At 56.5% G+C, this 24713-nt stretch overlaps 1 protein-coding gene across 4 annotated transcripts in view; it reads left to right on the forward strand.

Annotated features, from left to right (window-relative positions):
• The window catches only part of ESRRB (estrogen related receptor beta), a 167686-nt gene extending 148980 nt beyond the window's left edge, over positions 1-18706 (forward strand). For all 4 annotated transcript variants that reach the window (XM_045823474.1, XM_045823475.1, XM_045823473.1 and 1 more), the window contains 4 exons: positions 1277-1387; positions 1817-1978; positions 10126-10395; positions 15398-18706. In XM_045823474.1, the coding sequence (XP_045679430.1) occupies positions 1277-1387; positions 1817-1978; positions 10126-10395; positions 15398-15642 (788 nt within the window). In that variant the 3' untranslated portion in view covers positions 15643-18706. The remainder of the gene's footprint in view (positions 1-1276; positions 1388-1816; positions 1979-10125; positions 10396-15397) is intronic.
• Positions 18707-24713: the final 6007 nt, after the last annotated feature.

The raw sequence follows: 24713 nt of genomic DNA on the forward strand, positions 1-24713 counted from the left end.
TCCTCCTGTTACGCTATTCCTGCCTCTCTCTTCCCTCTCTCCAAGGGAGGCCGGGGCTGATGGGCCTTGCCGGTCCTGCCTGCCAGGAGCGGGGAGGAAACTAGACCAGCAGGAGGAGGTGCTGGGGGGAGACAGGGCCCTGAGATCATCCACTGACTGGGAAACAGGAAACGTGGCCTTTGGGGAAAGGACCGGAGGTCGAAGGTAGCTGGTCAGGGCAGAGGCTGAGGAGGCCACTGAGCTGTGTTCCTGTCAGGACGCTGGCTCCTGACTCTTCCTGTGTTTCAGTCAAGGCCCACTCCATGGCAGGGGAAGGAGAGCCATTCTGTCTTCTGTGTTAGTTTCCACCGTGGAGCTGATCTGATGGGTCCTAGCCATCTCTTCCAGTCAGGCCACACAGGTCGGTGGCCAGCATGAGCTTGCATGCCCTTGGGTGAGGAGCCCAGCCCAGGTCCTGTCCGTTCTGCTTGCTGGCGGGGGTGTCAGATGGTACAATGCACCTGTGTAGACAGCAGGAGCTGGGGGTGGGACCAGTTGCTTGAAGGTGGTAGGGACCCAGGAACAATACAGATCTCAAGGACTGGGCCTCACTCCTGGAAATGGGTGTCGCTGTGGAGCAGCCACAGTGCTTTTGCACCTGCTGCTGAGATACCTCCAGGCATTGGTTTTCCAGATGCGGCCAGGGCCCCCTGCATCCCCATCCTCTGGGACTTCGTGTGCCTGACCTACTCTAGGTCTCCATCCTAGAGTCTCAGAGCGTAGGACCCAGGAACTGACATTTGTAATGAGTGCCCACCCAGGTGCTTCTCAGGTGAAAGGTTTGGAAATCCTTGTTTTAAGTCTTCTGGGGCACCTGCCAGTAGCAGGCGTTCCTTCGCTCTCTCGGCCCGCTGACGCAGCCCTCCCCGGTGGAGTCACAGCAGATCGGACATAACGTGCCTCCTTTCCCCAGCACGAGGAGGAGTGCTTCTGTTGCCCCTTCCCTTTGAGAGACAGAAGGACTCAGGAGCTGAAGGTTGCTCGGGATGGATTTCAGGGGGATGCTGAATCCAGAGGGCAGGACCAGGCCCGGGGCCACTGAGATGGGCCATTATTGTAGACAAGTGTTTTAGGAATGTCCAACCACCTGGCCTGAGGCTGGCCATGGGGCAGCTGTAAAAGGCCATCTGGGTGTGGCCTGGAAGGACTCAGCCAGTGCTGAAGTCCCAAAGTCATTGCTAATATCCCTGGTGATGTTGAACAGCTCTTGAGACCTCCTCCCTTTCCTCCCCAACAGGTGTGCGCCTTGACCGAGTGCGTGGAGGCCGCCAGAAATACAAGCGACGGCTGGACTCGGAGAACAGCCCGTACCTGAGCTTACAGATTTCCCCACCTGCTAAAAAGCCCTGTGAGTGCCAGAGCAGTCCATGCCCCTGTCGCCGGCACCTGTACTGGAATGGCTGGCCCCCCTTGGGGAAATGCCATCTTCCCAGTGCTGGGTTACGGGACAATGTGGATCCTGGGGAGGTGGCATCAGTGCCTGGCATTGTGGTCGGGTACTTCAGAATGATACCTTTCCATGTGGGACACCCGAGTATGTGGTTCCAAATGAAGCACGGTCCTAAGAGGGCCTGGGCTCCAGCACCTGGAACATGCCCTCTAGCCACCCACTCAAAGCAGGTTCCTCTTGGGAGAATTCACCAGGGAGGGGAGATGACAGCTAAGTTTGACCTTCCTGGGTTCCTCCGTACCCGACTCTGCTTCCTGACCCACCCCAGGCTCTGCTCCAGCCCCTCCCTCTTTCCCGGCATTTACTTTCCCACTTTGGTCTTCGCAGTGACCAAGATCGTCTCCTACCTGCTGGTGGCTGAGCCAGACAAGCTGTATGCCATGCCTCCCGCCGGCATGCCTGAGGGTGACATCAAGTCCCTGGCCACTCTCTGTGACCTGGCGGACAGAGAGCTCGTGGTCATCATTGGCTGGGCCAAGCACATCCCAGGTGAGTCGCACAGGACCAGGGAGAAAGCGTAGCCAGGGACTCCCAGCCGCTGTCCCCACAGCCGGCTGCGGCTCTGATGCATGCAGCCTGGAGCTCAGGAACCCTGCAAAATCTTGGCAAACCCGCTTCCCTCTGGTTTCCTTTTGTCTCCTTGTGGGGTTGGAGGTGAGCAGGTGTTTGGAAGGTCCGGCAATGTTCCTCAACTGCTGGGGCCTCCAGAACTGGTTGTCATTCTAAGGGGTCACGACTGCATCTGCAATAGGTGATATTCAAACAGCATGTTCTTTATCCTTGAAGACCAAGAAGTAGAGTTTTTCATGTCGACCTTAGTGGAAATACACTGGAAAGCAACATGGAAGGTGGGGCCTTCTCCTCTAGCTCCCTGTTAGAGGCAGGTGGAGTGGAACAGTCAAGAACATGGCTTGGGAATCAGATTGGGATTCAACACTTGCAACTTGCTAGCTGTGTTCTGGGCCTGCAACTTGCTAGCCGTGTAACCCTGGACAGGTCCGCCCACTTCTGGCGGGCTGTGCCGGGAGGGTGAAATGCGGGCACACATGTGAGCAGTAGGCGTGTCTGACGTCGGTTGCATGCTCACTGTTGCCATGTGCCTGATCTCTAGGGGAGGCCTGTCTCCTTACATGGGTTCTGTGATTTTACAATCGTTTCTGGCATGCAAAGTGTGTGTAGTGAACATGTTTCAGGTGATAGGACTTTTCTGCATTGCATGCGGCCCCCAACTCTCTTTTAGCTTTTGTTGTTCTGGATAAATGGTGGGAACCGATATTTTATTTTGTTTTTGTAGACACTGATACCCATATATTTTATATTACATACATGTTGGGGACCTTTCTAAAGTCTGTGCTGTTTATTCCTGTAAGGTTCTAACGAACTTGGCTTGTAGCGTGGTGGAGACATCCTATAGTCCTCTGGCAATGGTTGACCGTGGACTTGGAGTCTTACTAGCTGTGTGGCATGGGGCACTCTATCTTCTTGTCTGCAGATCATCTTTTGGTTTGTGTGTGTGTTTGTCATGAGCTCCGAACGATAAGCACAGCATCCATGGTTACGTACCGAGGGCGTCCTAGACTTAAATGCTAAGACCCACGGTGAGGAAAAAGCCCTTATGTAGGACCTGTGCACAGCTCACAGGGAGGAGCCTTCGCCCCGACAGGCTTGTAGACAGAGCCCGCTTGGTCAGAGGTGGTGCTGGTGTGGCTTAGCTGGTGGGGTGCCCAGAATTCCCACACAGGGCTGGGCTCCCGGGGATCTGGGCTGCAGAGCCCTCACTAAGGAGCTCAGCCTCTTGGGATTACACACTCAGTAGTTTCCGAATCTGTCCTGTGCTGGTTCAGCACAGATGTGGGGTCAGGCCACTGCTTAAGACACCTCAGCCTGGATTGCTCCACTAACCCAGGGCCAAATTAGGCACAGCTCCCCTGCACCCCCGCCCCTCATCACACTCTTTTCTTCAGGGTTAGCAGATACTGTGTCCAAGCAATGGCTCAGGAGTGGCTCCTGGTGGTCTCCCCAGGTCACTGCTTTCCCCTTCTGCCACCCCACCCCTGCCACACCTCCAAGACGACAGAGTAGACCCAGGAGGCACCGTCTCCCCTGCCACCCATCCCCTCTCCCGTCTGACTTCCCAGCTCCAACCCAGAGGGCAGAGCAGAACGGTTCCTGGGGACACAGACCCTGGATTCGCGCAGCCCTGGGTTCTGAGCCCAGCTGTCCTTTCCAGTATTATGAGACATCTCATTTCTCTGAGCTTCAGTGTCCTCTCTTGTGAAATGGGACTCAGAGTAGAGTCCCCTTACCGGGGTGCAGGGAGGAGGTGGCACACTTAGCCCGGGCCCTGCCTGTGTCAGGGACCGTGTGACCATTGTCACTGTTGCCGACAGCAGTAAACGCCTCCTTTCGCATTGCCATTTCTCCTTGTCCCAAGCTGAATTCTTCTCTATTAAAAAATAAACATAGGAGCTCACCCGTCTGCCTCAAACACTAATCTGCCTATTTTGCATAAATGTGCATGCCGAATTATTGGGGCCTGACCTTCTAGTGTTTAAGGTAAAATTAATTAATAGAGTCTCCTGCCCCTGCCTGTAAACCTCCTATGAAGGGTGATGACACATCAAGGGCCTGATATATTTAAACTAATCGATTTAATCCCATCTGAGACTGGATGGAAAACTCACCTGAGGCCCGCTCTCCAGCCCTTAGAAAGAGGAGAGTGCAAGGAAGAGAATGGGTTGAGTCAGAAGGATGCACACCTGGGTCCCACCCTGGGACTTGTGCTGGTTCCCGTCTGTCCTGGTTCCTGGGCAGACAGAAGGACGGGCTCCCTGTGACTGCTCAAGAATAGAGCGTTGAAGGGAGCCCAGGCCTTTGTCCTTCAGCAAAGGAAACCACACCTCAGGCGCGGTATCCCCTAACCTCTAGCCCAGAGCCCCTGGCACACAGAGGGGGCTTCACAGTTGCCTCTGCGTGCATTTATTGAGCATTAACTGTATGTGAGATCTCTTGCTAGTTGCAGCTGATACAAAGAATTTGATTTCTCTCCAAAGAATCCTATTTGGGAATAAGGTGGATAATTTAAAAAAAAAACTTGGTCATAGAAAACTTTGAACAAAGGTAGGTCAACAAGCATAATGCACCTGTGGGTATCCATCACCCTGTGTCAACAGGTGATGACTGTTTCAGCCCTACCCCCTGTGTCCCTCCCGTCTCTCATCCGTGAGACAGACACTTGGCACACAGCGAGAGGAACCCTGGGACAGAGTGTGGAGGCAGGAGGGATGCCCTGGGCTGGCTGCCAGGGGGGAGAGCAGAACCTGAGCTGGGCCTTCTGGGTTGGAGGGCAGAGGCCATGGAGGGAAGTTCGGAAGGGCGGTGGATGCTGTGAACACACGCTTTCACACACGCACAGAAGCTGGAGTACTCGTGCGAGCACCCAGCGGCCCGCTCAGCCAGAGGAAGGACCCTTGCAGCACAAACCCACTGCCCGCACTCTGCTCCCTTTCCCCACAGTGTTGAACACACGGGGTGAGTCCCGTGGGGAGCTGGGCCTGACTGGAGTTTGCTCGCTCAGAACAACAGCCACTCTTTTGCTTCCGTCAGTCGAAAGTCCCGCTCGCCCAGTTGTTGATTTCCCAAGTGTTGGGCTGCCCAGAAAACAAACCCACGTCTTTAGATTGTCTGCCTCTTGTTTCCGGAGAGTGAGAGCTTAGACCAGGAGCCCTCAGCCTTTCGTAGACAGTGGGTGTCACTTGATGAATTACAGCCTCCAGATGTCATCAGCCCGTCATCCTTAGCCCAGGCCATCTCGACGCTGTCCCAGCCAGGGGCGCCTTCTCCTGCAGGCCCGTGGGGAGTGGCCAGCGCCCCTGCCTGCTCCAGCTGACAGGCGCATGGCCTCTGCAGGGGACCCCCAAAGGCCTCCTCACGCAGGGGCCCCCAGTGGCCCTGCGCCCAGGTAGCCACCGGCGGGCTCACACCGGGGAGAGAAGGATGCCAGCGGCCGATGAATTATGGGCTGCCGAGTGACAGCAGCTGTGTCTGGAGTGGCCTCAGATCCTATAATTACATCTCCCTTTATTACCTCTGCTAATGGCCCTCCAGGTCGACAGAAACGATAATAAATTAACAGATTATGAACTCCACTTGCCACAAATTATGTGCTCTTTTTTTTTTTTTTTTAACTCTAGGAGCTTGTGCTGTCAAGTCACTGGGGGAGGGGGAGCTGGGGAAGAGCCTGAATGGTATTAGATCAGGAAGTGCAGATAAAGCAACTTTCTGGGAGCAGCAGAGCTCAGGGTGGGAGACCTGGGGGGAGAGGCCCAGGGGGCAGCCAGCTTTCACAGCACCGGAAGGGGCTGGTGCCGTGGGGGCTCAGCCAGCACAGGGACAGGGACAGCGCTGCGCTCCCGGGGCTCGAGCCATACCCAGCCTGTCCCAGCAGCCGGCTGGGTCCCAGAGTTGCTAATTACTTGATGGAGGAGGAGAAGATCCCAGTTCGAAAAAGGAGTGAAGGGAGCTTTGTAAAGGGCAGGGAGGAATGGCTCAGCCCCTTAGTTTGGTTTTAATAAGAGAAGGAACGCGAGCTTCTGGTAAAGTCTGAGGGTGTGGCAGAGGGGTAGAAGTTACGAGTTCCAAACCTCTCGTGCTCCTCGTGCACCCCTCTGGGAGTTTCCCCGGACACAACAGTAGCACTTACCACGCGAGGAGCAGTGTTCTGAGTGTTCCACACCTCAGCTCATTTAATTCAAACGACCCCGTGAGGCCAGTACTATTCCTGCTCCTCATTTACTGGTGAAGAAACTGAGGCACTGAGAGCTGGGCCTCTCGCAGGCAGTGGGCTCCGGCCTCTGTGGGCTTCAGACCCGCCCCCCGCGGCCCCCCCGTGCTCCCCAGCGCCTTCCGCGTCCACACTCATTCCACCCCATCCTTCCCAGCAGCCTCCACGATGCCCTGCTGTTCATTTGTCTAACAATCGCATTTGTATAACAATGGCGTGCATTACACTCCTTACATTTTGGTTGTTTCCTGCTTTGGGGCATTTCAAACGGAGCCAGCACACACCTTTGCACATTTATCTTTGCATATTTAAGCATACTTTTCTTTCTAGGAGAAATTCTCAGCTGTGGAATTGCTGGGTTAAAGGGAGCATAACTTTCATTGTGGGCCTGATTTAATTTTATCTTTGAACACCTTCAACACGGACAGGTTCAAAAGCCGAAAATAGACATAAATGTATATACATGGAAGTCTCATCTCCGTCCCCCTCCCCCTCCCTCCTCCCAGAGGCAACAGTTTTTAGTTGTCATTGTTCCTCTTAGTGTTTCTTGTGTCAAACATTAGAAAAGGTCAGACAGTTCTCCCTTCCTCGCACCAGTGGGAGCCGCCTACGAGCGCTGTCCAGCATGATGCAGTGCACGTTTGGATTTTCAAAGCCATTTCCAGCTCCCCTGGAAGATGCTCTAGGGGGAAGACAGAGGGCAGGGGCCGGATCCGCTGCTCAGATCAGCCTGGCAGGGAGGCCTGGACGCGGACCTCAGGGTATATCCCCCAGTGGTGGCACAAAGCTCTCCGAGGAGCCGTCTCCCTCCTCCCACCAGCCCTGCCCCTCCCCACAGAGGGCAGGCCTGTCTCTGACCCAAAGGCAGCTGAATCCACAGTCTTATCTAAAGGATCAGGAGGGACTAACCAAGTTCTTTTGACATGTTTTCTCATCACCTAGGAGTCAAGGCCCGGTGGCAATTGTCTGTTCTCTCCTCTGTGACCTGAATGTTTGTGGGGCACCTCCTTTGCACCAAGACAGGGACTCAGCAGTGGGGGTGGGAAGAGGACAGGGAGCTCGGCACACAGGGCAGGAGACACGCAGGTGCGTGCCATCAGAGGCGCCTCGTCCCCCTTCAGAGCTCAGCCCCAAAGTCTCCTCCTCTGTGCAGCTGTCCCAGACTCTCCTCTGGGCCACATCCCCCCACCGTGTCTTTTCAGGGCCCTCCACCTTCCTCAGGTCGTAACTTCATGGCAACACGTGGTACCTGGTGTGTCTTTCCCTGCTGCCTGTGAGCCCTTGCAGGGAGGCCTCAGTTCTGGTTTGAGCTCACCACCTGTCCCCTGTGCCTTGCCCAGGGCCTGGCACTTAGTCAGTGCTCAGTGAATGGTTGTTGAATGAATGGAGGGGCCGAAGCACGCTATTCACCTTCTTCCAGCGACCGCGCCTGCGTGGTTAGCCTCACAGCGCCTTTTCTCCTCTGTTTGCAGAAGCCTGGATCTTACCTCACCCCTGCTCTCTGCCACTCCAGTTCAACTGTCTACTAATTTCCCCTGTCCACCCCCGTCATCTTCCCCCCCACTCCGTCTGCTCTCAGACCGCCCCCCTCCCACAGTGCCATCCCACACTCCCCTACACACACACACACACACACACACACACACACACACACACACACGGGCTGGCTGATTGGTATCTGTTAATTAATGTCGCCCAAGGCCTCTTGTGCTCAAAAGCCCGATAAGGGAAATTGGATGTCCATTTCTATCTATCTTTTATTACCTCCCGGCTCTCCCCGCCACCACGGCAGCCACACGCGGTCTCCCACTCTGGGATCTGGACAGCACGCGTGTTGTCCATGCGGCCCTCTGTGCCATGGCCTGTCCCCTCAGAAGGTGTGTCAGTCCAGGCTCGCCCCTATTGTCCGTGTCATCGATCCAGCTCTTTCATCCATCCCCACCAGATGCTGGCGGCCAGGTATCTCTCCAAGGCCTGGGCTGTGCAGGTTGGGCCCGGGAACAGCAGTGATTGGACGGACAGGGAAAGGGCAGCCTGCCAGGAAAGGGGGCTCCAGCCCCAGGGGTGGCCCCTGCAGACGGGCACTCAACTACCGGTTGGAAGACAGGGAGGGACAGCGGTTTTTAGAGATGGAGGGCAGCGGACAAGGGTGGGAGAGAGTCTCTCTCCATGGAAGCCCAGAGCGATGGGCCAGTCCTGAAGCTCAGGACCACCCCAGGCCTCCAGTCCAAAGGGGCAAAGAGAGCCATACCAGTAACATGCTAACCACATCAGTAATGGCAGCAACCACCACCACCACCACCACCGTCTGGCCCAGCTTTGCTGAGCTCCCGCTGTGAGCGGGGATCAGCACTCAGTGCTTCCACTCACCCTCGTCTGCATCCTCACCCCGCCCGCTGCACCCAGGAGGGCTTAGGGTCCAGGTCGGCAATGAGCGACGAGTCCTACGTAAGCAAAACGGCTTTTCCTTCGTTCAGGAAGTCCCTGAATTCCCATTGCCATGACACACGGTGCACATGGCTTTGCAAACACTTTTCCTTCTTTCTACATATCCGGCACGGTCAGTGCTGGAACTGAGCACTGAAGTCGCCACCTGCGTTTAGTGACCAGCTGTTTGAACATGGTTTTCTCCCTCCCTCCCTCTCTCTCTCTCTTCCTGCCTCCTTTCTCCCCCTCTCCCTCTTTCTTGTTTATCAAGATGTTAATTGACTTTGCACAGAGCACAGCTCCAATAGATCATCCTCAGTTTGCAGATGTAGGCTCTCATCTCGTCCCTAACAATAACAGTAAGAGCTCCATAACTGGGTTGCATGTTCTATCGCCACTGGCTCATGTAGACCTCACAGCGATGCTCTGAAGCCACTGTAACAATGGCCCCGGTTACAGCCGTTTCACAGATGAGGAAGCTGAGGTTTGGAGAAGCTGCGCAGCTTTCCCAAGGTCAGCCCACAGCTAGGACAAGGGCAGTCGGGATGCAAGCCCGGCCACATTTAGAACACACTGGATAAGACAGTGTCACAGGCCTGGGGCCATCCCTGCACCCAGCCTCCGTTCACTCCTGGAGTCAGCCTCCTTGCCTGCAGGGAGGGGGCCTCCCGTGAGTCCAGGCTCACGGGATGCAGGACTGCTGGGTCATCATTAAATGGAGAGTAATGAATGGCCCGGGCAGCAGGGGTCTGACCCCAGGGAGGACAGGCTGCCCGGTGACAAAGTGCCCCCTGACCCCGGGGTCTCCTGAGCATTTTGGAGCCCCAGGCTGTGGCCACAGGAGGTCACTGGCCAGGAACAGCTGAGTCCTCGTTCCCGGTTGGGCCCCTGGGTTTCCGCACAGCTGAGACTCTGCACCGAGGATCGAGCACCACTCCACAACACCCAAACCTGCCCTGGCTTGAGCAGGGAGGGGAGCCTGGAAACTCCCCAGGCTGGAGGGGACCCTGGGCTGCCACCTCCTAATTCTGCTATGAACTCAGTAACTCCTGAAATTACGAATGCATCTAACTAATCACAAAGCCTCTTTCTGACCTTCGAAAAACACCGCAGAACAGTGATAGCGATAATAACAAGTCAAACAGCCTCTGCAGAACTTTGAAAAACACCAGAGCACTAACAGTCATAACGGTAATAACAAGTGTCAGCATCGACTGAGCTTTCGTTATGTCAGTCTTTCCCATGGAATCCACATCCGACTCATTCTCCAAGGGAAGGACGATGAGTCCCGAAAATATGGGGTGACGGGCAGGGTCCGGAGGGGTCTGGACACCCCCCACCCTCATCCCGCCCTCCACCTGGTCCCCGGGGGGGCCCTGGCCCACCACGTGGCCCTGGCTGCCCTCCTCGCCCCCTCTTCCCACAGGCTTCTCGAACCTCTCGCTGGGGGACCAGATGAGCCTGCTGCAGAGCGCCTGGATGGAGATCCTCATCCTGGGCATCGTGTACCGCTCGCTGCCCTACGACGACAAGCTGGTGTACGCGGAGGACTACATCATGGACGAGGAGCACTCCCGCCTCACGGGGCTCCTGGAGCTCTACCGGGCCATCCTGCAGCTAGTGCGCAGGTACAAGAAGCTCAAGGTGGAGAAGGAGGAGTTTGTGACGCTCAAGGCCCTGGCCCTGGCCAACTCAGGTAACGGGGGCGTGAGGCCTGTTGGGGGGGGGGGCTGCTTTGAGACGTCTTCTCAGCCTGTCAGAGGGACGGTGTGAAGATGCCAGGGCTCCTTGTCACCAGAGATTGTACAAGAGGGGGCCTGGGGTTAAAAGGACGGTGATGAAGGCCAGCACAAATTGAGCATTTCCTAAGCCCCGACTTGCAGGGCGCCCTGCTAGGCCCTTGAGCTCCAGGCCGGCACACTGGTTAAGGACCCAGATTTCAGAGCCGGGTTCCTGAAAGTCAGATCCTGCTTTCTCTCGGGCAGGATGCTTCACCCTCTGCCTCAGTTTCTTCATCAGTTAAATGGGAACGACAAGCAGTTCTCTACCCCACAAGACTGTGGAAGGGGTTTATTGGTATAGAATTATATTGTGCTGACAACATTTCTGGCCCATAATAAGTACTTAACCTGTCCAATAAATTTAGCTGTGAAGTTATTTCGTTCTCACAGCTACGCTAGGAGCAAAGTTCTTATCATTTTAAACCCATCTTACAGATGTGGAAACTGAGGCTTAGAATGATGAAGCAAATTGTCCAGGGCCGCACAGAACGAGGAGTGAAACCAAGGTTATGTGATTCCAAAATCGCCCCAAGTTTATGCCCACTCCTTGCATCTCACAACCAAATTGCGGGGGTCCAAGATAGAAAACCTTCCTCACAGAGTTGTTTAGAGACTGGCATTCAGAAGGAGACCTCACTCCATTTCTTGAGCTCTCAGCAGCTCCTGGGGGAGGGGCTGGCACAGGGGAATGAGCTTAAATCTGACCTAATCTGTGTCTGCACTTGGCGGCTGCCTTGTGCAGGGTTCCCTGCGGGGATGCAGAAGGAAGAGACAGGCACCGTCCTTGTCCCAAAGACAGTGTCAGCCCGCACACACGGGTTCTGCTGCAAGACGGCACATTGACCTAACTGTTCAAGTCTGAGCCAGATCGACCCAAGTTCAAATTCCAGCTCTGATCCGTGGTAGCAGGGTGACTGTGGACAATGTGGCCGTCTTCCGTAGCTCTGTCCTTGAGTGTGACATGGGGCTATCCCTGTACCTCCTCTGAGCGCTTTTGTATCAAATGATCAACCCAAGATAAGGTGCTTAGCCAGTGCCTGGCCTAGAGGAAATGTCCCATAAATATTCGTTATTATCATTAGTAGTAGTGTGGGGGGAAACTAAGTGTTGCCAGTGCAAGGAAGAGGGAGGGCTGGCTCCCAGACGGAGGCCGTACGAATGGAGCAGCCAGCTGGTGTGCTTGACACGGCTGTACTTTTCCTGACAGTCCCCTACCCCAGGGCACCCTGGCTCACCGAGTTAGTCGGTCCCTCTAACAGAGGGCTTTGTAGAGCTCGCAGAGGCGCTGCTGATGCCCATCAGACCCCCCTTCCTGGGCCAGCTGCTAAGTTTTTCGGCTGACAGCTCACAGTTGCCCCCTTCACCAGAGACCCCCCTCACCTGCCTGGCCAGAAGGGTCATCTGCTCCAGCCCCTGGCACCTTCAGCCTGTGGGGGCCCACACAGGGGAACGAAGGGCAGGATTCCCTGCAGGGAGGGGTCGGCTGGAAGGCAAGGCTGCATCCTTACCTCGCAGGCACCCGCCCTTGCCCCACCCCATCCACCTCTCTTCTGTTCTCCCGAAGCGTGCCCTTGCAAACCCCATGGCCCCAACCCCTGTCTCAGCCCCTGCTTCTAGGGAAGCAGTTAGTAATGAACTACTGCAAAATAATAACTAACATGTTGCCGTGTTGTATCCATACCCTGAGACGCCCACAGTGCGATGCTTGTTTTGTTGGAGAATGCTCGTGCTGTTGGGGCTTCTAGTGCAGTTTGAGGGGATGCAATAAGCCAGTGGCACGTAGAGCTCCATGTACCGCTCCACCCCTGCGTGGCTTCACCTGTGATGAACGTCTTGCATTTGTGTGGTAATGTGCTACAATTAATGGGCCAATATTGATATGTTATTATTAACAAAAGTCCACAGTTGCCATCAGGGCTTTTACTCTGTGCGGTGTACGCGTCTAGAGGTTTTGACAAATGGGTGACGACAGCGCTCCGTCGAGACACACCACACGGAGCAGCTGCACTGCCCTCACGGGCCCCTCCGCTCACCTTGTCAGACAGCAGCACCTGAAGCGGCATGGCAGAGGGGCTGGGAGTTTGGAGGGGCACGACAGGAAAGGGGGCGCAGTGAAAGCGGAGGGCCCCGGGTGGCCAGGTGAGACAGCGGGGCTGGCAGCCTTGGCGGGCCCGTGCTCGATGCTGGCTTCTCCCGGCCTCTCCACACCAGACCCTGAGCTCGAGCTCACCCCCCGGGAGGAAAGAGTGACGGAAGGGAAGCCACTCCACTGCCACCTTCATCCCACCCCTCAACACCTTTCAGAAGGCTCTTCAGCCAGGCCGGCTGCTCTTGCCTTGGTCTCTGCACATACAGACACATACAGACAAGCACACACACACACAGATACTCACACATGCACACACGTACTAATATACACATACGCTCACAGATAGGTGCACACGCCACCTGGAGACCGACGGTGGCTTGGTGACACGAGCCCATCAGGACCTTCTGCTATCATCAAGCTTTGCCTAAAAAACGTGCTTGGTTGTATGAGACAAGTTCTAGGAGCCCGGACTTTTGCCCCAGTGGCATCTTCCAAGCCGTCCTGCCTCTCGTGCGCAGGTTCAGGCGGCTCAGGGAGGGCAGAGAAGGAGTTCGTGGTGCTCGAGGCCTGGGCTGCACAGGGGAGCGGCCGGCTGCAGGCAGAAGCGGGGAAAGGACAGGCCTGCTCGGGGGTTAGGCTAGGAAAGCAGTGTGGGGTCCCAGAGGCTCCCAGGCTGTGAAGGGATCGGCTTGTCACAGGGTCAGTATAGGGAACCATGAAGGATAGGGCAGGGGCAGGTGGTGACCTGTCCCCAGCGGTAAGGTGGGAGAGTCACCCAGGCAGACAGAGTGCATCAGGGGCTAGGGGGTCATTGCCGTGGTCCTGGTGGCTGCCCCAGGGCCCCTGTGAGCACCACTGCTGAGGCTGAGTGGACGGGATGGGCTCACTCGGATGCGGCTCAGGGGGCTAACAACGGGCAGACGGGTGAAGCCCGTCAGAGACAGGCCGTGGCCCCAAAGCCTGCCCCTGGGGAGTCTGCGGCCGACATTCACCCCTTGCCCCTTTCCAAGGCTCCCTGAGAGCAGGGGAAAAATCATAGCCATTGATTTTGTAATTAACAGTTTATCAATGCCATCGATACAGACGCGCTGATGGATTGCAAAGAAATTAATCTTGCAATGTTATTTTATTTCATTTTTGGTCGAAAGTAGCTGCCAATTTCAGCCTCCTTGGGGAGGTGGGTGGGGGGCAGGGGAAAGGACGCTGGCAGGAGGCAGGGAGTCTGGGTAGCCAGGCTCCCGCCTTAAAGGAACCCCCACACCTTAGATTCACACTCTGCGAACAGTTGGGAGAGCAGGAATGGAGCCAGGCTCCCCTGCAGCTGGCAAAGAAGGAGTCCCCGCTACCTCAGCAGCCAGGAGCCAAAATGCGGGGAGGGGTCCTGTGTATGGGGGCAGCAACATCCCAGCCCTGCAAGCGCTCCCGCCCCCAGTGGGAGCCCTCTCAACAATGGTCATGATAACGCTCATTCGGTGCCTACTTACTGCCTGGTGCTGTGCTCTTTCGTCCAACCCTCACCTGCACTCAGGTGTGCACTCGTATTGGCTCCATCCCGAAGACCTAGAGCCCAAGTCACGTGGCCAAAGGCGCTCCGCAGCTGAGACCCCAGCTACCTCATCTACCTCCTCCCACTGCTGTCCTCCCAGGAGAGAGAGGCAGGGTTCCCGAAGGCACAGGCTGAGAGTCAACCCAGGAGGTCAGGGGGTGGTCATCGGTGCAGCTGCCCTTAGCAGTCCGGTATCTAAACCACCCAACTGCCCTGCTCTTTTGAGTGATTCGGGAAACGTGCCCAGCCTTCCTTGGAGACCCACTCAGAGCTTCAAGCTGACGTAACTCACCTGCGCCCTCCCCTCTCACCTTTGGCAGGCGCTGGACGCTGCAGTCCAGGGTGGCACTTTAGGGAATGTCAGGAGAGGGCTGGTTACCCTCCTTGAGGCCAGGGAATGGGGTCCGGGAGATTCCCTTTGCTTCAGCTCAGACCCGACCGTAACCCAGCTGTCAGCGCCTCCTGCCCTGCTGAGATTTTGGTAAATTTTGTTTGAACCCCCAATTCATGGCCTGAGTCCAAAGCCCTCCCCAGGATTTTAGATCACAAGGGTCCCTGCCAAAAGCTACCCTTGTCACCATGCCCCATGTGTCCAGCCATGCTGTCTCAGTACCCCCATGTTCCCCACCACGGGGCACTCTGTGTCTGTACTCTCTGGCCAGCATTTTGTGGGGTTAGCGCTTGCAGTGAAGGCCTGAGCTGGTGCCTGGTGGCAGCAGCAACGGTAGTGATGCTGCTGATGGTGGTGGTGGTGGTGGCAGTGGCGGTGGTGATACCACTAGCTGGGCCTTTACTTTGTGCTGGTTTAAGCCCTTGATCTGTATTAATTCATTTAAACTCTCGAGGTAGGTACGGCTATTATCTCATTTCACAAATGAGGAAACTGGGACTCAGGGAAGCTAAATAATTTGCCTAACAGCAAGCGAGGGATGCAGGATGCTACCTCCACCAGTCTGGCCCTGGAGCCCACCCCAGTCCTGCAGGGCACTTACAGGACTCCTCATGTTCAAACCCTCCAGGGTTTCCACTTCTGTCTCTTAGCGGTTCCTCGAGAAATGTCCTCCGGAGAGAGAGACCTCTCACTCCCTGGGTCCAACCCCCAGCTGTGTCATTGGCCTCTGTGACCTCAGACTAGCAGCCCAGGCTCTCTGAGCCTTGGGTTCCCTCTCTCTAAAGTGAGGACTTGGACAGCCCCAAAGCAGAGCCAAGGACCCTGGCGGCCCCCAGCCCCATGGCAGCGCTCTCCGCCCAGGGCCCCTGATGCTCCCCCTTGTGCCCACAGATTCCATGTACATCGAAGACCTGGAGGCAGTCCAGAAGCTGCAGGACCTGCTGCATGAGGCACTGCAGGACTATGAGCTCAGCCAGCGCCACGCGGAGCCGCGGAGGACGGGCCAGCTGCTGCTGACGCTGCCCCTGCTGAGGCAGACGGCCGCCAAGGCTGTGCAGCACTTCTACAGCATCAAACTGCAGGGCAAGGTGCCCATGCACAAACTCTTCCTGGAGATGCTGGAGGCCAAGGTCTGACGGCCTAGGACGCAGACAGACTCCCACCTGTGGACAGACAAATGGATGGCCCAATGCAGAGACCTCCACAGCCACCAGCCTCGCCCTTCCAGCCCTGTGTCATGGCCTTGGGCAGTCCCAGAAGAAGGGGCTTCTTGCCTCCAGGCTGTGTGCAGAGTCCTGGGTGCTGTGAGACAGGGGAATGGGGGTGGGGGGTGGGGCGTGGGGCTCATCTGAAACTGGCTTTTTCTTGGGTATGTTTTTCCTTCTCCATGGGCAGTGCTGACGCCTGGGCCAGGGCTGACTTCCCTGAGACTGGAGACCGCTGAGGAAGGGCCCCCTCTCCCCACTGGACCACCGAGAGGTAGCTTGAACAGTTCCTGGCCCCACCCCCTCCCCCACCCCCGGCCTGGTGGGCAGTGCTAGGGCCCAGAGCTCAGGCACACTCAGGTTGGATACCACCTGGTGGCGTTCCTTCTCAGAGGGCAGGTACTCCCTCCCAGAAGCCCTGCCTACTCTGTGGGTCCCTCGGTCTCTCAAGGGGCCCCGTGCCTTCGACAGTCCAGCCGCCCCTCCTTCCACACTTTGCCTCAGCTGTGCACACGCCCAGCTCCTGGGAGACTCACCATCGGGAGAGTAGCTGCAAGAACTGGCACATTTTCATGGGCACCCCAGCGCTCAGTGCCCCCCGTCTGCCTGTCCTCCTCCTCCTCTTCACCCCCAGGAGCCCCCCTGCTACTTCCTGGCCCTCCCTCAGAGCTTGCTCAGACTGTGCTTCCGCCAGCCACCATGGCCAGGGGCTATAGCGGGAATAGTGCTGGCCCCCAGAGGAGCTCCCCAGAGCCCCCCTTTCTCCTTGCTCCTTGCCCTCCCCCTCCCTCTGTCAGCCTTTGGGGCAGGTCCAGAGCACATGGTCTGCGGGAAGTGGAGATGCGGAGGGCCCTGACCCCATCTGGGGCGCCTGGGCACTAAGATTCCAGGCTGGGAGGATCTGGGCAGAATGGGGGGAGGCCCAAACCAATCTCTGCTGAGCGCAGAAAAGCCCAGAAGCAGATAAGCAGACGGGGGAAACCTGAAGACAGGGAGCTCAGTGGGAGCCACCAGCCTCTCTGACCCACCCTGCTTCCATGCACAGTGGACACCTGGACACCCCGTCCCCGCATGGTGTGCACGGGTGGCCCAGGGCAGCTTGGAGGCTCTCCCAAGAATGGAAGATGCCTTTCCCAGCAGCCAACTTCTAAAGCAAGTATCAGAGCCACCCCATCTGGGACACTTTTCACCTGGGACATGCACACCCTTTCTAACCCAACCTCCCGTCACCTGGAGAGGCAAGCAGATCCCCACCACCCCTCGCTAGGACACCAGGAGGCCAGGGGCCCTCATCCACAGCCCCCTGGGCTTTCCAAGGCTGGCGGCTGTTGCTGGTTCCGCCTCCCCGTCTTTCTGGACAGACACCAGCTCTCCAGACAGCAGGGCTGGCTAAGACCCAGCAGCTGCAGAGTGGCCGGCTGACGTCCTCGCATAGGAAATATCAAGGGTCCCAGTGACATGTGCCCCCCTCCACTCCCCGTTGGCTCTGGGGAAACCAAGCCCACAGTCACTTGACAGTCACCATTGGAATTACAACTGATCCAGGATGCTCTATCCCTAGCTCCGTGTGGGTCCCCATTGTCCTTCATCTGGGAGGGCACCTCCTCAGCATCAAGGAACTGGGGCAAAGCCCAAATCCAACCTAACCATGAGTGGCCGTGCCCGGGGTCTGAACTGGAAAACTCTCAGTGAGAGAACCGGGGCCTGCCTCTCCCTGGGCTGCATGCTGCAGGCCGTGGGGCAGTCGGTGGCATCTCATACCTGGGTGCCCTGCTCGGTGCAGCGTCACTTTCTGCTCAAGCATGAGGACCACATGGCGGGGCTTGTGTCCGCTGGCATTTGCAGTCCATCTTTTCCGAGAACAGCCTCTCCAGCTACCGGTGCAGCAACCGGCCTGGAGCGGGCGGGTGCTCTGTAGGTGGCGCAGCTTTGCCTCGCTGTACCTGGCAGCAGAGCCCCTTTCTAGCAGCGGGCGCAGAGGGCCTGAGGCCTTGGTGCCAATGAGGTGGATGCTGCTGATGCTCTTACTCTAAAAAAAGCTTAGAGCAACAGGAAGCATATCGGTAACAACGGGAACGCCACTCGGCGGGAGAGGTCCGGGCCCGTGTCGATGGAGCCCCGATATTCAGGGAGCCCGTGTAGGGGCCAACTCCTTGGTCAGAAGCCCCTCCAGCTCTGGGGCCTCCCTGGGAGGAGGGGGGCCCTGGCTTAGTGGGGAGATGGTGAAGTGAGGAGAGGTTAGGATACCCCCCCACACACACACAAAAACAGGACAGAACTCAAGTTTTACCCCCAAATCTGCTGTTCCTGGAAAACCTGTAAAGCGGAAATAGCCCTTCGCAGTTGTATCCTCATGACACAGGCCGTTGAAACAAACCAAGAAATAAAGTGTACAAATCCGACGGTGGAGAAGGTGGTTGTGGCTGGGTTTTGTTTGGCCCCCGTGTCCTCACCCTTGCTAAAGCTTCCAGACTGGTTTTATCCCACTGGGACCTTGGAAAGAGGTGCCCAGGTTTTGTGCACGGGAAACCTCGGCTGCCTCCCAGGGCACAGGGGCGGAGCCCCGTAGGAGGCTCTCACAACCGGGGTGGGGTGCGGGGTGGAAGGCCATGGCGAGGACTCAGAGGAGCTGGAATCTGCATGCACCCCTGTGTCGGGGCTGCCCTCCCCTCCAGCTGCGCCCCTCCCCTCCCCTGTGCAGATGGGAGAAGTGCCAGCGGGGGTGGAGGCGGCCCCCCTAGAGCAGGAAGACAGGGGGCCCTGCCCATGGAACAGCACCAAAGTAAAGCACTATGTGGAGAGATTGTTTTATTTTCTAATAATGATAATGTGGCTGGAATGGCTTCTTAAATGTATATATTTTTAAAAATGGCAGCCCCTCATTGCATCACCCACCTGTACGGATTTCCTCCTCTGCCTGTGTCTCCCAGAGACCCCCATGTAAGTGCACCACCCGAGGATTCTCCGGTCCCGGTCCCGTGTATCTGGAATCCAATAAATAAGGAAAGGCCGGTTGGAGAATTCCTTCGCACATGCTCTCTCAGGCTGGCTGCCCCCTGGTCTTGGGCCCACGCTAGGAGAGGCCGTGGGGAGAGCCAGCTCAGCCCCCGTTCTCTGGGATTGAGGCGTGTTCAGCAGCAAAACTCAGGCATGCGACTCGAGAAGTAGGATCCCCGTCTGAGAAACCCTGTCCTGCCTTTTCTACGTGGAAGAAGAACAGTGAGGCGCTCTGTTCTCTTCATTGCCGTCAGGGACACGGAACATCAATTGCATGAGAACCTAAAGCACTTCATTAGCCATTCCAGCTCCAGCGCCTGGCAGTCGGAAGCCTGCCTTCTTTTTTACAGGCGATGTGGGGAGGGGGAGTGGTCTGTAGAGGCCTTTTTTCCTACTTACTTTTTCCAGGAAATCGGTCTCACTTCTGCAGACATCCCTCCCTCGCCAGCCCAAATGCCCAGTCCATCTGTGCAAAGATCCCTTTGGCAGCTGTCACAAGGCAAAGCTAAGGCACTGGGGCTCTCGCTTGGGTACTGCAGAGTCTCTCCCACCTCCCCTGTGGAGAAAAAGGACAACCAGAGCCTCCCATCCCCTCCTCCCACTGACAGACGGGACAATCCCCCGTGATGGAGCTGGGAACAAGGCTAAGACGGGGCCAACGTAAAGGAGGGGCCAGCCTGCCCCCGTTCACAAGGCCCCTCATTAAATACATGTCCCCAAGAAAGCCCCAATTTCACAGTCGATGCCCAGACACTCACTTCCAAAGACACAACAGTCCAGCAAAGCACAAAAGGACTAAAAGCGACCCAAGCCCTCACCCTGCGCACTGTCGATATCACCAGCAGGCTGTTGCATTATTAATGCACAGCCAGGCTTCATCGGAAACCTCTTTCTTCGTCCCTCTCTCCCACGTGGCCACGGCTGTTGGAAACCCCTCTCTCTGGCATCTCTGCACCGCCCCCAGCTCTCCCTAACTCAGTCTCCACGGGCACCCCTTCTCGGCCCTCCTCACCCAGATCCAGCTCGTGGTTATCCAGCTCAGCTCAGCCTGTTAGCCTCTTTCCGTTTTTCTGCACAAGCTGAAGAGTCAGAAGCTGATCCCATAGGCCAAGTCTTTTCTCTAGCGAAGGCTGCGGCGTGGGGGTGGTGAACAAGCCCTCGCCACCCCATGTATTTATTTCCTGTTGCCTCTGTCCAAATTCACTTGGCCCCCAAAGCACAGACACCACCTGGAACCCCAGACAGCTGACCCTCCCCTGGCCTGAGGCTTCGTCGTGCGAAAGGACCATAGTTCCACAGAGCAAGGACGTGCCCCTCCAGGAGTTCACCTCCGGCCTCAAAGGCCGGCCCTAGTTTTAAGCCGTATTTCAGCCAACGCCCAGAAAGGCCAATCTTTTCTGATCCAGGGTGTGCTCTGTCTCCTTAGCCCTCGCTTTCCTGCCCGACCCCAGTCACTCTGGCCCACTCCTTACTCTCTCATTCCTCACCTGGCATGGGGCTAGGTTTGGGGGCACAGTGGGTGCTCCCAGCTGAGCCGAGAAGACAGACATCGAACTGGCGATTTATGAGCGTGTCTTAAATGGGAGACTCTCAGCGGCATGTGGGGGTGCGTAACAAAGGAACCAACCTGGCCTTTAGGTGGGGCCGGCTGTGCGAGAAAACCGTCCTGTGGATGCAGGTGGAGGCTGAGACCTGCAGGGGTGGAGGAAGCCAGGTGGTGCTGGGAGACGGCACTGCAGGGAGAGAGAGAGCTGTTGAGGAGCAGAGAGAAGGAGAGATGGGGAGGCTGGTGTGCTCTGGCTTGCTCCAGAAACTGGAAAAAGACTGCTGATTGGTTGATTGACGGCAGAAGGGAGGAAGAGGAGGCTGGAAGCCAGAGGGGTCCAATGGCACAGGGCTTGGTTGGCCTCGATGAGGACATTGCTCTCTATCCCAGAACAAGTGGGAAGCCCTGGCAGAGTTTCAAGCAGGGGAGGGACACGGTCAGATCTGTCCCTCCCACCTGGAGACAGTGTGGGTCAAGCTCTCCATACCCCATGGCTCTGCTGTTGGCAGTGGCATGAGCTGTGGATTCAGACTGGCCTGGGCTCAGAAATCCTGCTCTGCCCTCACTGGCGCTGCGGCCCGGGGCCAGGCTCCTCCCTCCCCACCAGCACAAGGCAGCCAACCACGCCCTGAAAAGATGCTAAAAGGTTGTAACAGGTGGCTGCCAGCCACCTCCTAGACAGTTCACGGACTGTCCCATTCATTCCTCTCACTGAGTGTTCGATGGAAACGCTACTGCCTTAGGTCACAGAGCCCAGGCTGGCGTCCGCGTCTGTAGGCATCCAGTTCCAGTCTTTTAACTGCCGTGCCGTGTTCCAGACTGGCCATCTAAAAGGCCAGACACATAGTAGGCACTCAACAAAGTCCAGTCCTTTCCGCACCCGCCTCCCACTGCACAGAACCACATGGCCTCACAGCAGCCACCCCCAGCCACAGATGTCTGCTCCCACCCCTCTAGGGCCAGCTTGTGGCCCATCTGGCCGGACGGGGGAGAAGACGGGAGCATGGACAAACGCTGCGGTGTCCCACCGTGGACGTGTGCTATTGCAGAGGAGCCTCGGGAGGGCGAGGCTCCTCTGCAATAGTGAGTGCTGTGATGCAGTTTGGTGGCTAAGCGACTTGAACCAAAGTCATGCCCCTTGTCGGGACCTGAGTTGGGACGACGCTACGGGCCCTCAGGAGCCAGCAGCTACTCTAGTGGGAGCCACATTAGTGGGAGCAAAATTCCAGGGACTGCCTACTTTATTCCTGCCTGCTTGTCTTTGCAGAAAATGAATCATCCTAACATTATGGGTCGATGTTCTGGTGACATTTTTATCATATTCCTAAGGTCCCTGGCGGGGAAGTCTTAGACTCATTAAGAGGAAATTCTCCACTGTATGTTATCAGAGGTCAGAGGTTAGAAGAAAATCCTATGTCCCCAGACAAGTCATGGAGGATCTAAGGGGCATCCTGGGCTTGTGTCTTGGGAGGGGGAGGGGACAAGGATGTCCAAAGCAGGTATTTTGGGTCCCTCCAACCACGTCTCATGGGTGGCTGGTTTTGGCTAATGCTGCTCTCCTGGTCACAGGTCTCCTGCCGGGTGCGCGTGGAGAGGGGCACCCATGTCAGGCACAGAAGATGGGGCTGAGTGACCCCTGCCTGGCCCTGGGCAAACTGGGGTTACTACCATGGAGGTGGGGTGGGGTGGGGAGTGAGCAGGAGGCCAGTAGAGGAGAGGGGTCTGGGACAGGTGTGGTGGGAAGTGCCAAAAAGAAAGAGAAGCCAACTCAGAGGAAACGTCCCTGGAAGGAGACAAAGCTCCCTCCAGCTTCCTCTGGAAATTGCTTTGTTTAAAATGCAAAGTGCAGATGTGTTTAGATGACATCTCAGCATCCATCACCCTATGCAAATGCCGACCCTGGGGAAGAGCAGCCCCTGTAAGTCACTCGGATCCCCCTAATCGAGTGTGTGTGGTGATGGCAGGCCAAGGGAACGGGCAGGGGTGGTGACAGCTCCCCACCCCGGAGAGGGGCTTGACAAGGGGAGGTGGGGGAGGGAGCCCGGCCCTGGGGGTTGGGCTGTTGGGTCCACATCTGTGCCAGCGGCAGGGATGAGGGCAGCCCCCTGCACCACCACCCTGCCCAGGCTTGCTGCTCTCAGATGGATGGGGCTGCGGGCTTTGGGCTCTGACCACTGAAGGATGGAGCTCTATAAACAAGGGCTTGCGGCTGTTTGGCTCAGGACCGTGAATTAAATCCTTCTGGGGAGCGGCAGGATGCCCCTTGCCCCAACGCCACCCTGGGGAACTGGGGGAGTTGAATACCTGGTTGGGATGGGCTGGGGTGCTTAAACTCAAGCCTTCCATCAGATACTTCAGCCAATCACCAAGCCGTAGCCCTCCACCTGGTGTCCCAGACTGGGCCAGTGTACCTTCAGTGACAAAAACTTAACATCCTGGTAGGATTTCCAGATAAAATCCAAGATGCCCAGTTAAATTTGAATTTCAGATAAATGAGGAATAATGTTTAGTGTAAGTGTGTCCCAAATATTGCTTAGGGTTATTCCTTGTTTATCTGAAATTCAAACCTAACTAGGTGTCCTAATCTCCATTTGCTAAATCTGGCAACCCCACGGCCCGGACAGTCCATTGCATTTTTCGGGGAGCATTCCCATCACTGGTCACTGCACTGGGGATGGAGCCGCCTCTGCCTTCCTCTCAGTTTCACCCACCCCGCCTCCATCCTAGCTCTGCCTCTGGGCCGCATGGGGAGGTTCTGCTGCCCTCCCTTTATCTTCCCCAGGTTACTCCCTACCACCCACCACCCATAAACCTCTTGCACCGCCAGCTCTGTCTTAGCCTCAGTCTGCGATCCTGGACCCTGGGGACGCCGGCTCAGCCTTGCTGTTCGCTGCACTACAGATGTACCTTCTTCCTCACTCGTTCCTGCACTCAGCAGGTGTCTGTCCAGCTCCTGCTATGTGTCTGACAAGACAGGTGTGGTCCCTGGTCACCTGGGGCTTACACACTGGTTGGGTTAGACAGATTTTTCTTTAAACAGCTAATAAAGTAATTGCAAATGTGAGGAGTAAGGAAGCTGAGATGGGGACTCATGGGATGGGGAGGGAACCTACTCCAGCTGGGATTACTGGGGAGAGGCACCCTGAAGAAGTGGCATGTAAGCCATGGTCTAAAAGATGGGAAAATGCTAACTGTGCAAATAGAGGAACCAGCATGTGCAAAGGTCCTGGGTTGAGGCTGACTCTCAGCAGGGGCCTTAATGCTAGACAGCTCTTTATTCCTCAGAAATTTTATATTTTAATGTATGCCTTTCTTTCACCCTTGGTGGAGAGTCCAAATCCCAGTATTCTTAAGGTCCCGAGCCAGTTCCAGCCTGTAGCAGGTGACCTTACCTCCTGATTCTCTAAGAAGATGGAACCATCACAGCTTCCTTTTTTCACCAAGTCTCCCCGCATGGGTGCTCAGTGCCTTCCTTTCCACTGCCCTTGCAATTAGCCATGCTCTGACTTCCCTCCGCTGTCAGACGTTCCCGTTCCCCGTCCTGACTGCCCCACCAGCCCCCTTTGGGCCTTCGCTTCAGCAACTATTTCCTCTCTCCTGTACCTTCAACCTTCCCGTCTCATTGGCTCCTCCCCTTTCCCCTTCAAGCCAGCTCAGAGGTGATGGCTTCTCTTCCAGCGATGACTTCATCTCTTTCTCCTCATTCTCAGCCACTTTTTGTCTCCAGATGTTTGCTGTTCTCATTATCACCCTCACCACCCGCTGTTTAACCCTGCCCTCGGTCTCCCACCCTGTGCTCCCCAGCCAGCGCTGCCTTTCCCAGACTCTACAAACGTGTGGTTCTTCTGCCTCACCCTCTGAGCATGCCTGTGTCTGGCTATCTAAGACTTCACGGCTATTTCCTTGCTAGAATACAAGGAACTTGTCTTATGTTTTAACACCCAAAGCTCTAAGCACATTACCTCATTGAGTTCTTTTTCAGCAAATGCTTCATTCAACTGGGGCATCCCTTTGGGGTTCTGGGAACCAATACGGGAGAGTCTCCCCTGGGGGAAATACGAGAGGGCTCCCCTCAGTGGCAGGGGTGGGGACAGGCAGGATGTGAAGGTTGGGGCGGAGGTGGGGGTTGGGAGAGAGTGAGAAGGAAGGGGAACAGGAGGAGGGTGCCAGCTTCTACAAGAGGATGATGAATGATAACAGCGCTGGGAACAAAACCAAACATCCTTCATGCTGTCAGAGCAGTGCAGCCAGCACACGCGAAGGCACGGGCACCAGGCAGTGCCTCGCTCTCTGAAGAGCCATAGGCTCTCAGATCCCTTCTGCTCAGAGTCAACAGCCCAATCCATCTTCCTTGGGGTACCTCCTGACACTGGGGAGAGACGGGTATTCTGGGGTTGGTGAAAGGGAGGGAAGTCAGCTGAGCCAACTGCCCTTCTCACCTCCCCCTTTCTGGGGCAGC

Source organism: Phyllostomus hastatus, unplaced genomic scaffold, assembly GCF_019186645.2.
Source record: "Phyllostomus hastatus isolate PE091 unplaced genomic scaffold, TTU_PhHast_1.1 phas_scaffold_501, whole genome shotgun sequence".
Lineage (NCBI taxonomy): Eukaryota > Metazoa > Chordata > Mammalia > Chiroptera > Phyllostomidae > Phyllostomus > Phyllostomus hastatus.